At 47.7% G+C, this 10,514-nt stretch overlaps 2 protein-coding genes across 2 annotated transcripts; both read right to left on the bottom strand.

Moving 5' to 3' along the window:
- Window positions 1-1,219: 1,219 nt before the first annotated feature.
- On the bottom strand, window positions 1,220-6,445 carry LOC138953243 (uncharacterized). The gene has a single exon (XM_070325043.1). It carries the CDS (start codon window positions 6,443-6,445, stop codon window positions 1,220-1,222), a length of 5,226 nt encoding a protein of 1,741 aa, XP_070181144.1.
- Window positions 6,446-6,708: 263 nt separating this feature from the next.
- On the bottom strand, window positions 6,709-8,161 carry LOC138953244 (myosin heavy chain, cardiac muscle isoform-like). The gene is made up of 2 exons (XM_070325044.1): window positions 7,095-8,161; window positions 6,709-6,946 (listed from the first exon to the last, which is right to left on the bottom strand). The coding sequence occupies exons 1-2, from the start codon at window positions 8,159-8,161 to the stop codon at window positions 6,709-6,711; spliced, it is 1,305 nt and encodes a 434-aa protein (XP_070181145.1).
- Window positions 8,162-10,514: the final 2,353 nt, after the last annotated feature.

Genomic DNA, 10,514 nt, shown 5'->3' on the forward strand with positions numbered 1-10,514 from the left:
TTGCAAAACATGCGTCCCGTGCTCTCCGGGGAAAAACTCCATAGGCTGTCCAGCGTGAGCCATACAGGCACATGAAATTAAAATCAGAAAAACGCCGGCCACACTACCTTGTTTATAAATTAGTTCGTTACAATATTTAACGTCATTATAACAAAAACAAAGGTCGTACCAGGACGCTCATACTTAATAAAGAAAACTAGAAGATAAAGAGCGAGCTAGACCCGCACGCGAACCTACAGAGGTGGCTGCAAAATGGGAACAAATAGGGACAAAAGTGAAATAAGATAATAAAAGTGAAAGAACAAAAAGGGAAAGCCACCACCACGGAAAGTCGCATGCGAGTCAAGCTAGAAACATGACTAAAAAACACAAGCAAAACAAAAAGAATCTAAATACACAGAAGGCTCCTTAGCAGGGGCATTCACATTCCCCCCTCGAAGACATCTTAGTCTTTACAAAAGTCGACATAAAAAATCAACAAAAATCATCGAATACATGCGTGGTTCAAAAACAAAATCCGAAACATTACAGAATCCTTTTGGCATTATCCAAAACGTAGCTGTTCGAAACGCACTCTCATACGTGGTTCAAAATACAAAAAACCGAAACGTTACAGAATCCTTTCGGCATTATCCAAAACGTAGCTGTTCGAAACGCACTCTCAATGAGTCTCAATCTAAAAAATCACACGTGTTCTTTCAACAAATGTAACATCATATTTCGTCGGTCCGTCACTGTCAACATACCGTGTCAACATTATTCTTATTCGATCTAAAAAATCACACGTGTTCTTTCAACAAATGTAACATCATATTTCGTCGGTCCGTCACTGACAACATACCGTGTCAACATTATTCTTACACCTTTACATAAACCGCAACTCAGTATAAAAGACTGTAGTCGCAACCTACAGAAGAATACAAATGAAAAACATCTTCCGTCTTCTTAATCATAAGCACAGGCATCCGCACGCGGGAAGGACTAAACAAAACCGATTCATTAAGCGCTTGCCTCTGTCAAGAGCTTTCGTTCCAAAATGCGGAACCAAAAACATATATACAAATGGAGAGAAACCACAAAGTCACAAAAAATATTTGCATTAAGACGAAATTTTCTCCCCAAATCAAAACAGCGCCACCTGTCAAAAAAGGCGAACGGATTACGTCAGACCAAAACATGCACAAACGGTCTGTCGAAACAGTAAAGTTCACTGGAAAAGTCATTGGGTGTCCGGGTCTGCCTTCACCAGCACGGTCAGCTTAGAGATGGGGCGCCAGTAGTAGAAAGTGGAATGGCTCGTCTTCGAGGTGACCTTGACAGTCTTCAGCTTGCAGGTTCGCACGAGTCCATCGTCGCTGGGGCGAACCTCCGTCACGAGTCCAAGAGGCCAATCTGCTCTGCATACGGCTTCGTCACGTAGCACGACGACATCTCCGACAGCAACGTTACGTTGGGGAAGAAGCCACTTTCTTCTTCGTCGCAAAGAGGCCAAAAAGTCTAGCCTCCATAGTCTCCAGAACTCGTCTGCAAGTCGCTGAACTCTTCTCCATTTCTTCCTCGCCTCGACGTCAGCGCCATGGAAGATGCCAGGGATAGGCAGTACCCCGACAGCCTTCATTGTCAGGATGTGGTTCTGGGTAAGAGGGAGAGGGCCAGTGGGGTCTTCCAAGGACTCAACGGACAGGGGACGAGAGTTTACGATAGCCATGACCTCCAGCAAAAAAGTTCTGAGGGTGGAAGTGCTCAAGCGAGAAGGATATTTGCGCATGAGGCCGTTGAGGATTCGTCTGACTGTGCCAATCTGCCTCTCCCAGACTCCTCCCATGTGACTTGCCTTAGGCGTGTTGAAAATCCACTCGCATTGACGATCTTCAAGCCTCTTCTTCAACTCTTCTTTCTCAATGGAGTTCCAAGCTTCCCTCAACTCTCGTGAAGCGCCCACAAAGTTCGTACCTCTGTCACATCTCAACGTCCTGATCGGACCTCTGATGGCTATGACGTTTCGAAGGCCATTGATGAGGGCATCAGCAGAGAGATCATCCAGGACTTCGAGGTGAATCGCTCGCATGGAGAGACACGTGATCATAAGGCCGTAGCGCTTGACTTGCCTACGTCCCTCTGCGACAATGAAGGGGCCGAAACAATCCATGCCACAGGATGTGAACGGGGCGGATTCTTCAACCCTGTCCAAAGGAAGATCGGCCATCTTCTGTGAAGCCTCCTTTCCGTACATCTTCTTGCATGTGACGCAATCCTTCAAAACTTGCGCAACCACGCGACGTATTCCAAAGATCCAGTAACCACGTGACCTAATGTGGTGAATGACGTTGGTCCTGCCAGCATGTCCCAGAGTTTCATGTGCTTCGGCGATCAACAGTTTGGAAACATGACAGTCTTGTGGCAGCAATTTTGGCTTGGACCATATGAGGTTCTTGGCATTTCTCAATCTTCCTCCGACTCTGTAGAATCCTTTCTCGTCTTTCTCAACGTTCAACTTCTTCAGTGTTTCTTCCCGAGACTTGCTGGGAGCAGAAAAGAATTCTCTTTGTGTAGCGAGGACAATCTTCTCTTCCGCTGTAGCTTCCGACGCCAGAACTTCTAAAACAGGCATGTTCCGTTTGGTGTTGAGGAACCTGAGAACCTTTGCAATCCCTCGAACCAAAAAGCTCCATCTTGAGAACTTGGCAAAGGTTGCCTCCATTCCCACGTCAGATGTTTCAGCAATGGACGTGACTCTGCAGGAGCGTACTTCCAGATTATCTCTCTCAACAGTGGCTGTGATGTTTCCTCTCGGAATGTCAGACTGCCACAGGAACTGCGGACCTTTGAACCAAGTAGAGGCGTTGAGCTCTTTGACGCTTAGTCCTCGAGAGGCATGGTCAGCTGGATTCTGCTCAGTGGGGACATGATTCCACTGACTGACGGAAGAGACTCTGAGGATCTGGCTGATTCTATTGGCAACGAACACGTGAAACCTCTTCTGTTGATTTGCGAGGTACGCCAAAACGATAGTGCTATCAGTCCAAAAGACGTGCTCAAGCTTTTCGTACTTCAGCTCCTTTTCCAGAAATGAAGACATCTTGGCAGAAAGTGTTGCGGCTTGTAATTCCAGGCGAGGGACAGTTACCTGCTTCAAAGGGGCCACTCTTCCTTTGGCCATGACAAGACTGCAATGGACTCTGTCATTCTCATCTTTCAAACGTAGGTAGGAACATTGACCGTAGCCTCTTGTGCTGGCATCGGAGAAGTGGTGTAACTGAACCTGCGTCAAAGTTCCCAAGGTCGATGGAACAAAGTTTCGCGGAATGCTGACCTGTCTTAGACCGGGCAGCTCATCCATCCAGCTCTTCCAGAGGCCTTCCAAAACCTCGTCCAGTTCTTCATCCCACTCTGAGGTCTTCCTGCATGCCTCCTGGAGAATAATCTTGCCCTTCAGAATGAACGGAGCAAGGAAGCCAAGCGGGTCGAACAGCGCTGCCACTGTAGCAAGGACTCCTCTTCTCGTCTTCGGTTTCTCCTTGAGGTCGGGAGCGAAGGTGAAGGTGTCGTCTTCTATGCACCACTGTAATCCCAAAGTGCGCTCCAAAGTGCCAGTGTCGACTGCACTTCCAAGATTCTGACGTTTAGAAGCTGAACATTCCTCGGGAGGGAACAAACTGAGAAGCTCATCGCTGTTAGACGTGATCTTGTGCAGGTGCAGCTTCCTTTTACTACAGATCTCTCGAGCTCCCATGAGAACTTTGGCTGCAGAAGAGACGTCGTTGGCAGCATGCAGTCCGTCGTCTACATAGAAGTCATTCTGAAGGAACTGTGCGGCATCTTCGTCTTCGTGAGAGTGGTCGCGTCCCGCCTGCTGTAATGCGTAGTTGGCACAACCTGGTGACGATACTGCGCCGAAGATGTGAACGCGCATTCTGTAGTCGACAGGAGGTCTAGTGCGGTCTCCATCTTCCCACCATAAGAAGCGCAGGAAGTCACGGTGTTCCTTGGTGACATGAAATTGATGAAACATCTTCTCGACGTCGCACGAGAAGGCGATCTCTCCCTTGCGAAAACGGCAAAGAACTCCGACGAGAGAATTGAAAAGGTCGGGACCTTGCAGCAGTGCTCCGTTGAGACTCTGACCATGTTTCTGTGCGCTGCAGTCGAAGACCACGCGGATTTTGCCTGGCTTCTTGTCATGATACACGCCATGGTGAGGGATGTACCACGATCTGTCGTTCTCTACTTCGTCTCTTGGAATCTTCTCAGCGTGGCCGCTCTCGATGATCTCGCTCATGAACTTGCAGTAGTCTTGTGCGTACATAGAGTCTTTCTCAAACCGGCGACTCAGCGAGTTGAGTCTCTTCAGTGCAACATCACGATTTGGGGGAAGCTCAGGGTTATCTGCACGAAAGGGTAAGGGCATTTCGTAGTGGCTCTTCTCATTCACCTTGATGGATCTTGCCAGGATCTCCATGAACTTGACGTCCTCTTGGGACCTGTTTCCCGTCTCCGATTCAACAAAATCCCTTTCCATGACCTGGAGTGCGTCGGAGATGCTGGGTTCGGCGAGCGTCGTGCGATATACGAAAGTGACTGATTCACCTTCGTACTCGCTGGGACAATACTGTTCTGTTAGAGACACGTGCATCACGTCATGGACAGACTGTTTTGGCGACACTTGTCCCAGTATCGTCCAACCCAACGGTGTGAGCACGGCGTATGGGTCTCCCTTGATGACTCTCTCTGGCATGAATAGCTCTGCATGATCGTAGCCAATCAACAACCCGGGAGTGCAGCCTTCGAGCAATGGGGGAATCTCGCTGGCAATATGGCTCAAATGCTTGATGTTACGAGCAGTCTCTGATGTTGGTATGTTCTCAGTGTCATTGGTGAGATGGTCCGTCGTGTAGAGCGTTTTCAGGTTGTGGGAAACATTGGAGTTGAGGGCCTTGACACACAATCCGGTCACTCTCTGACATTCGATATGAGTGTTCTGAGAAGTCATAGTGTTCAGCCTCAATGACGCTGGCTCGGAATGAGTGTTCAGCTTGTCACTCAAAGATTCAGTAACGAAGGAGATGCAAGACATGGTGTCAAGCAGCGCGTATGTCGTATGCTCTACCGTGGGATTCTCTTTCGTCGAAACTCTGACCGGAACAATCATGGTAGCTCTGACTGGTCTGTCTGACTTGTTGGTCGTCGCGAATGCTGATCCAGAGGCAGAAACACGGGCATCTTGACTGATACAGACAAACCTTGAAGAATCTGGCGGTCCCCGTGCATTCCGTTGCTGATTGGGAAACTTCTTCCTGTAGCTAGGCGCTCCATGCAGCATAGTGAGATGTGGGCCTTGGCACTTGTCACATATCGCCCTAGTAGTGCAGTCTACACTTCTATGGTCAGTCTTTCTGGCACAGGAGAAACACAAGGACGTTTCGTACATGAAGTGTTTCCTGTCCTCAACGGGAATCTCATCGAACCTCTGGCATCTGAGTAGAGGATGAGAAGAAGAGCTGGTCGGAAAACGAACGGTACAAAAGGGACAGACTTCGTCGCAGTTCGTACTCAGGACAGTTTTAGCGTGGTGCTGACATCTGTCACACTCTTGACATGTAGAACAATCCGTACTGTACGATGTTTTCTTGGGGACTGCTGAACTGGCGGTCTGTGAGGTGGAAGAGGCGGCAGATTTGCTGGAGGAGAAAAGGGGCTCGCAAAGGATGTCTGCCTCTGTCTTGATGAAAGCTGACAACTCCTCAAAGGTAGGGTAGCGTTTCTTCTCGTTCTTGGTCTTGTTTACTTTCCGCACCCAGTTTCTCACCAACCAATCTGGAAGCTTGCTCATGAGTGTCTTGTGATAGGCTTGGTCTTCCAGATTCTGTAGCTGGCCTATCACTCGGCTCGCCACAAGGCATTGTCCAAGAAAGTCCGAGAAGGCGCGGAGGGCTTGTCCATCTTTGGGTTTGATTACCGGCCATGCATCTAGTTTCTCTCGGAAGGCTCTGGCAACGACGAAAGAACTGCCGAATCTTTCCTCCAGCGTCTGAAGGGCCTGCTGATAGGCCTGAGCATCCCTGATTAGAAAGAGTCCCTTGACCGCATCCTTCGCCGGACCGTCCAAGTACTTCTCCAAGTAGAGGAGCTTTTCCTCTGCAGAAACGCCCTGCCGCTCAATCAAAAGCGTGAATGAGGACCTCCAGAGAGGGTACGTCAAAGGATCTCCTGAAAACGTAGTGGGCTCCTGCGTCGGTAACCTGTTGATCAGGAGAGCCTCAGCTAGAGTACGAGCTAGGGCAGAACCCTCGGAGAGCGCTGGCTGGCCTTGCATCTGAGGAAGGTATGCATCTTGCCCGTAGTAGACGTCTGAAGGGCTCGTGACCGGAGCCTCTTGAAAACCATGCTGTGTGTAGTCAGTGTCAGGAGCAAAGCTTGCAGCGTGGTCATATTGCTGTGTTTGCATGGGAGGATGCATGACAGAAGGCCCATATGCAAAGCTTGGCACATAGGTCGGAGACTCTCGGGAGGTCATGGCAGGAAAAGGACCAGGGAAAGGCCCGGGAAAAGGTCTCGCTGATGGATTGAGGGATTTGTGAGGGAAACGGGAAGGCGCGTAGATCTGGCGAGGACGATCTTCGTGGCTTGGAATCTCAGCTTTGACAAACTGAGGCCGAAAGGAGGTCGCGAATTGGCCTCCGACTCTTGTCGTCATCGTGGTGGCTGTAGTCATCGTCGTAGTGGTAGGAGCCGTGGCTGTGACTGCTGCTGGAAGTGGGTGAAAAGCTGAGAAAGGTTGGGCACGGGTCCTGGAGATGCCTCGAAGAGTGTCGCGGATATCCTCGGCGGCCGACTGGAGATGCGAAGGGGCATAAGCCCTGACCTCCGTGGGCTGCTGAAGTGGCGGGAGTCCAGGCTTGGCTGCCGCAGGCTGATGTTGCCCAGAGACGAGGGTGTTGGCTGCCGGCTGGTGACGCGGGCGGGCGTAGGTGTCGGCTGTCGCAGGCTTATATGTATCTTGTGTGTGCTGTGTGTGCCTATCATACCCTACCGCCACATCTCCTATGCTCTCTGTGTGTGTACCTACATGCAGGGTGCTGTGAGTACCTAGGTACCTATCAATGGGGCTGTCACGAGGTAGTTGGGGCATGAATCTTTCTCTAGCCCTTTGCTGGTCTTCTATGTCAGTTTTAATGATCTTAAAAACTTCATGCTCTTCTTGCATCTTGCCTTCTCTCTCCACCCTCTCCAGTGCAGCCTTAACTTCTTTTTCTTTTTTCTTCAAAGCTAACCTTTCATCTTGAGCTTCTCTCTCTAAACGAGCACACTCTCTTTCCATCTCTCTTCTTTCCAACTCTCTTTCCATCTCTGCCTTCTTCTCAGCAGCGAGAGCCATGGTCCTAGAAGCCTTCTCTTCTAAAAGCAAAAGAGTCTCTTCTTGTCTGGCCCTTTCATCTGCGACCATTTGCTGGGACCTAAATCTCGCTGCACTAACCGCCAAAGAAGCATCTAGAGAAACCTCTCTAGCACCTCCAGAAGCGACTGTGGAAGTCAAGTCCGAGCTGGAGGCGTACGGGTCTAACTTGGGAAAGAGACTGCGGTATTGTTCTTTGAGTGTCTCCGTTTGCATGTGCATATCGCTCAAATCCTCTTCTATAGCTACATCACTTTCAGCCACTTGACAAAGCCTCGAGTTCGCTACATTCAGCTCGTTTAGGCGCTCACAGAGGCTTATCTTATGCACTTTAAGGACTCTCTTTTTGTCTGGTGTTTCCCTAAAGGCTGTGCACAACTCGCTGATCATAATCTTATGAGCTCGGCTTAGGGCCCAGTACTTGTCTGACAGTTCCCTCACCTCAGCATTAAGTCTAGCCCTAACAATGGCGGGGCCTCTTTCTTCTCTACTTCGTTGAGCGAGATGCTCTGCACTTGCAGCCTGTTGGGAGGGCTCAGTTCCTAAACCTTCCTGTGTAGGAGAATGTTCAGCTTGAGAGGGAAAGTTATCTGAATTCAAAGTGTCTTGGGTCTGAGTGGGTTCAGCTAGAGACTCGCCCTGAGCGCCATCATGGTCGCCTTCATTCTTACGACTATCAGTGTCCGAAGCAAAATGTTCATCCCTTTCTAACTTCAAAGTGTAAGGGGATAGCTCGGCGCTCTCATGAGAAGGTAATTTCTCATCCATACTTTAAGTCAAGTGAAAACGTAGAGGTTAACAAAGACTTGCGAAATATAGAGAAACAAAATTCAAAACGGCACACCTCGGGTCACTCACTAGAGGGGAAGAAAATACGAAGTACGAAGTGTGCAATGCTATGGTCAACAAACCTAAAATAATGCCTAAGTTGCTCTGCTCTGGGCCCGACAAAAATAAATTAAAATATTGTTCGCTAGATACGAAACACAGTTCCTTTAAGACAAAAGGTTCATGATCTCTTCACAAGATTCGTAAGGATAAGAAGTTCAAAAGTCAGCGGCCCTAATCACAGGCCTACAAAAGTTCATAAAGTTCTTTGTCGAAAACAATCCAAAATGTTCCAAAAAATATCAAAGTTTCCACTGTGCTTGCCCTTGAGTAGCTGTAAGATTCTGTGATGGCTTATATAAATTCTGGAGGATGTAATTTTGGTGCTATAAAGAACCGACGCGCTCACAAAACAAAACGAACACTAGAATTGGAAAATTAATTAAAGTTTATTGTGAATATGGTCATACTTGTCGATGTCATAGTAATTCGGAATCAGCTCATAATATCAATATATAAAAGGCTAAACATAAATCTATGGAGAGGCTAAGTAACCTATATCGGAGCGTGGCGGAAAAACTAATCTAAGTTTAGAAAGTGAATTAAAGCTAAAATGTGAAGTAGAAAGGACTAGTTTGAGTGAGAGTGCAGAACAGTAGAGTGTGAAGCGTGGAGCATGGAGCGAGAAGCGCGGAGCGAGAAGCGCGGAGCGTGAAGCGAGAAGCGCGGAGCGTGAAGCGAGAAGCGCGGAGCGGTGGAAACTTTGACAGCATCAATAATCTAAAACAGACTCAAGGCGAGCAACTGAACCTGAACTACAAAATAACTTAAAAACAAAACTGGAGGCTGGCAGAAAACACTGGGCCCCGGAACAGAGCAAAAAAATCTATCTATCCTAAAACATCTTGTTCCGTGAACGGCTTCCCAGTAAGTGACGACGAATACAGGCTATCCACCACAGAGGTGAACTAAAAATACTGCGCGTTACTACAATATTACTGTTGCAAAACATGCGTCCCGTGCTCTCCGGGGAAAAACTCCATAGGCTGTCCAGCGTGAGCCATACAGGCACATGAAATTAAAATCAGAAAAACGCCGGCCACACTACCTTGTTTATAAATTAGTTCGTTACAATATTTAACGTCATTACACCAAAAACAAAGGTCGTACCAGGACGCTCATACTTAATAAAGAAAAATAAGAGGATAAAGAGCGAGCTAGACCCGCACGCGAACCTACAGAGGTGGCTGCAAAATGGGAACAAATAGGGACAAAAGTGAAATAAGATAATAAAAGTGAAAGAACAAAAAGGGAAAGCCACCACCACGGAAAGTCGCATGCGAGTCAAGCTAGAAACATGACTAAAAAACACAAGCAAAACAAAAAGAATCTAGATACACAGAAGGCTCCTTAGCAGGGGCATTCACAGATGCAATTATCCACCTGCACTTATGACATAATGACCGAGGTATTGTACGTGCGACAGTGGTACGCAGGAGTGGGACATGGATACCGTCTCTGAGTCTGCATATGAAATTAACCTTTAACCCTTTAAAGAAACTGGTCAGCAATCATTGAGACTACTCGACCTCCATGTTGGCTTTTGACTTTATTAGTTCATTTGTGGAACCTGATCGGGTAAATCCGCCTCGCTTACCTCGGCTTTTCCTGTCTTACGCCAACCTATCAGGACAATTGTATACTACCACGAATCCGTCGCAGAATTGCAGTGTTCCGACTCCTTGAAAGAAAGTCAATGAAACTTGGTAGTTATTTTTACTTTAATAGATAAACGCCTGAACCGTGGCTGAAAGCTCAAGGGTATATGGGCGGGTAAAATGGGAGAAGCACAGTAACTTTTAATGAAGTCGATTTCTTCAACTGTACTCGCATAAACGTGCTCCTGTAGTAGCTATATTTTGATGGTCGTGACGAGCTTGTCTCAAATATAGCTTGCACATGTTTTTATTCTTATCACAAAACAGGCGTAGCCTACACATTCCAATAAAAGCAAGATCATTACAATGGCCGTCAAGCTACGCTGGAGACCTGGATCCTGAATGCCTATTTTCCTATCTACACAGTACAGGGTCAAGTTCAACCTCACCGCCCCCTGAAAGATTTTTTATATTTTAAAACCATGTGACGAAGGAAAAGGGAATTTTCTTGTTGAGTGTCACACAGCATGCCGATAGACCATGATGGAATATTTGCCAGCGCTGCAAGGATGAAAGTGAGAGGTATATGCTCAGCTTGCATTGCTCACGTAATCTTGGGGTTACACAAATGTGTA

This window comes from Littorina saxatilis, linkage group LG17 (assembly GCF_037325665.1).
Source record: "Littorina saxatilis isolate snail1 linkage group LG17, US_GU_Lsax_2.0, whole genome shotgun sequence".
Classification (NCBI taxonomy): domain Eukaryota; kingdom Metazoa; phylum Mollusca; class Gastropoda; order Littorinimorpha; family Littorinidae; genus Littorina; species Littorina saxatilis.

Excerpts from the sequence above, each read along its gene's own strand:
- LOC138953243 (XM_070325043.1), bottom strand. The coding sequence starts at position 6,445 with ATGCAAACACAGCAATATGACCACGCTGCAAGCTTTGCTCCTGACACT.
- LOC138953244 (XM_070325044.1), bottom strand. The coding sequence starts at position 8,161 with ATGGATGAGAAATTACCTTCTCATGAGAGCGCCGAGCTATCCCCTTAC. Across the intron at positions 6,947-7,094 it reads CGTGACAGCCCCATTGATAG|CCGGCAGCCAACACCCTCGT; the intron begins GTACCTAGGTAC and ends CCGCGTCACCAG.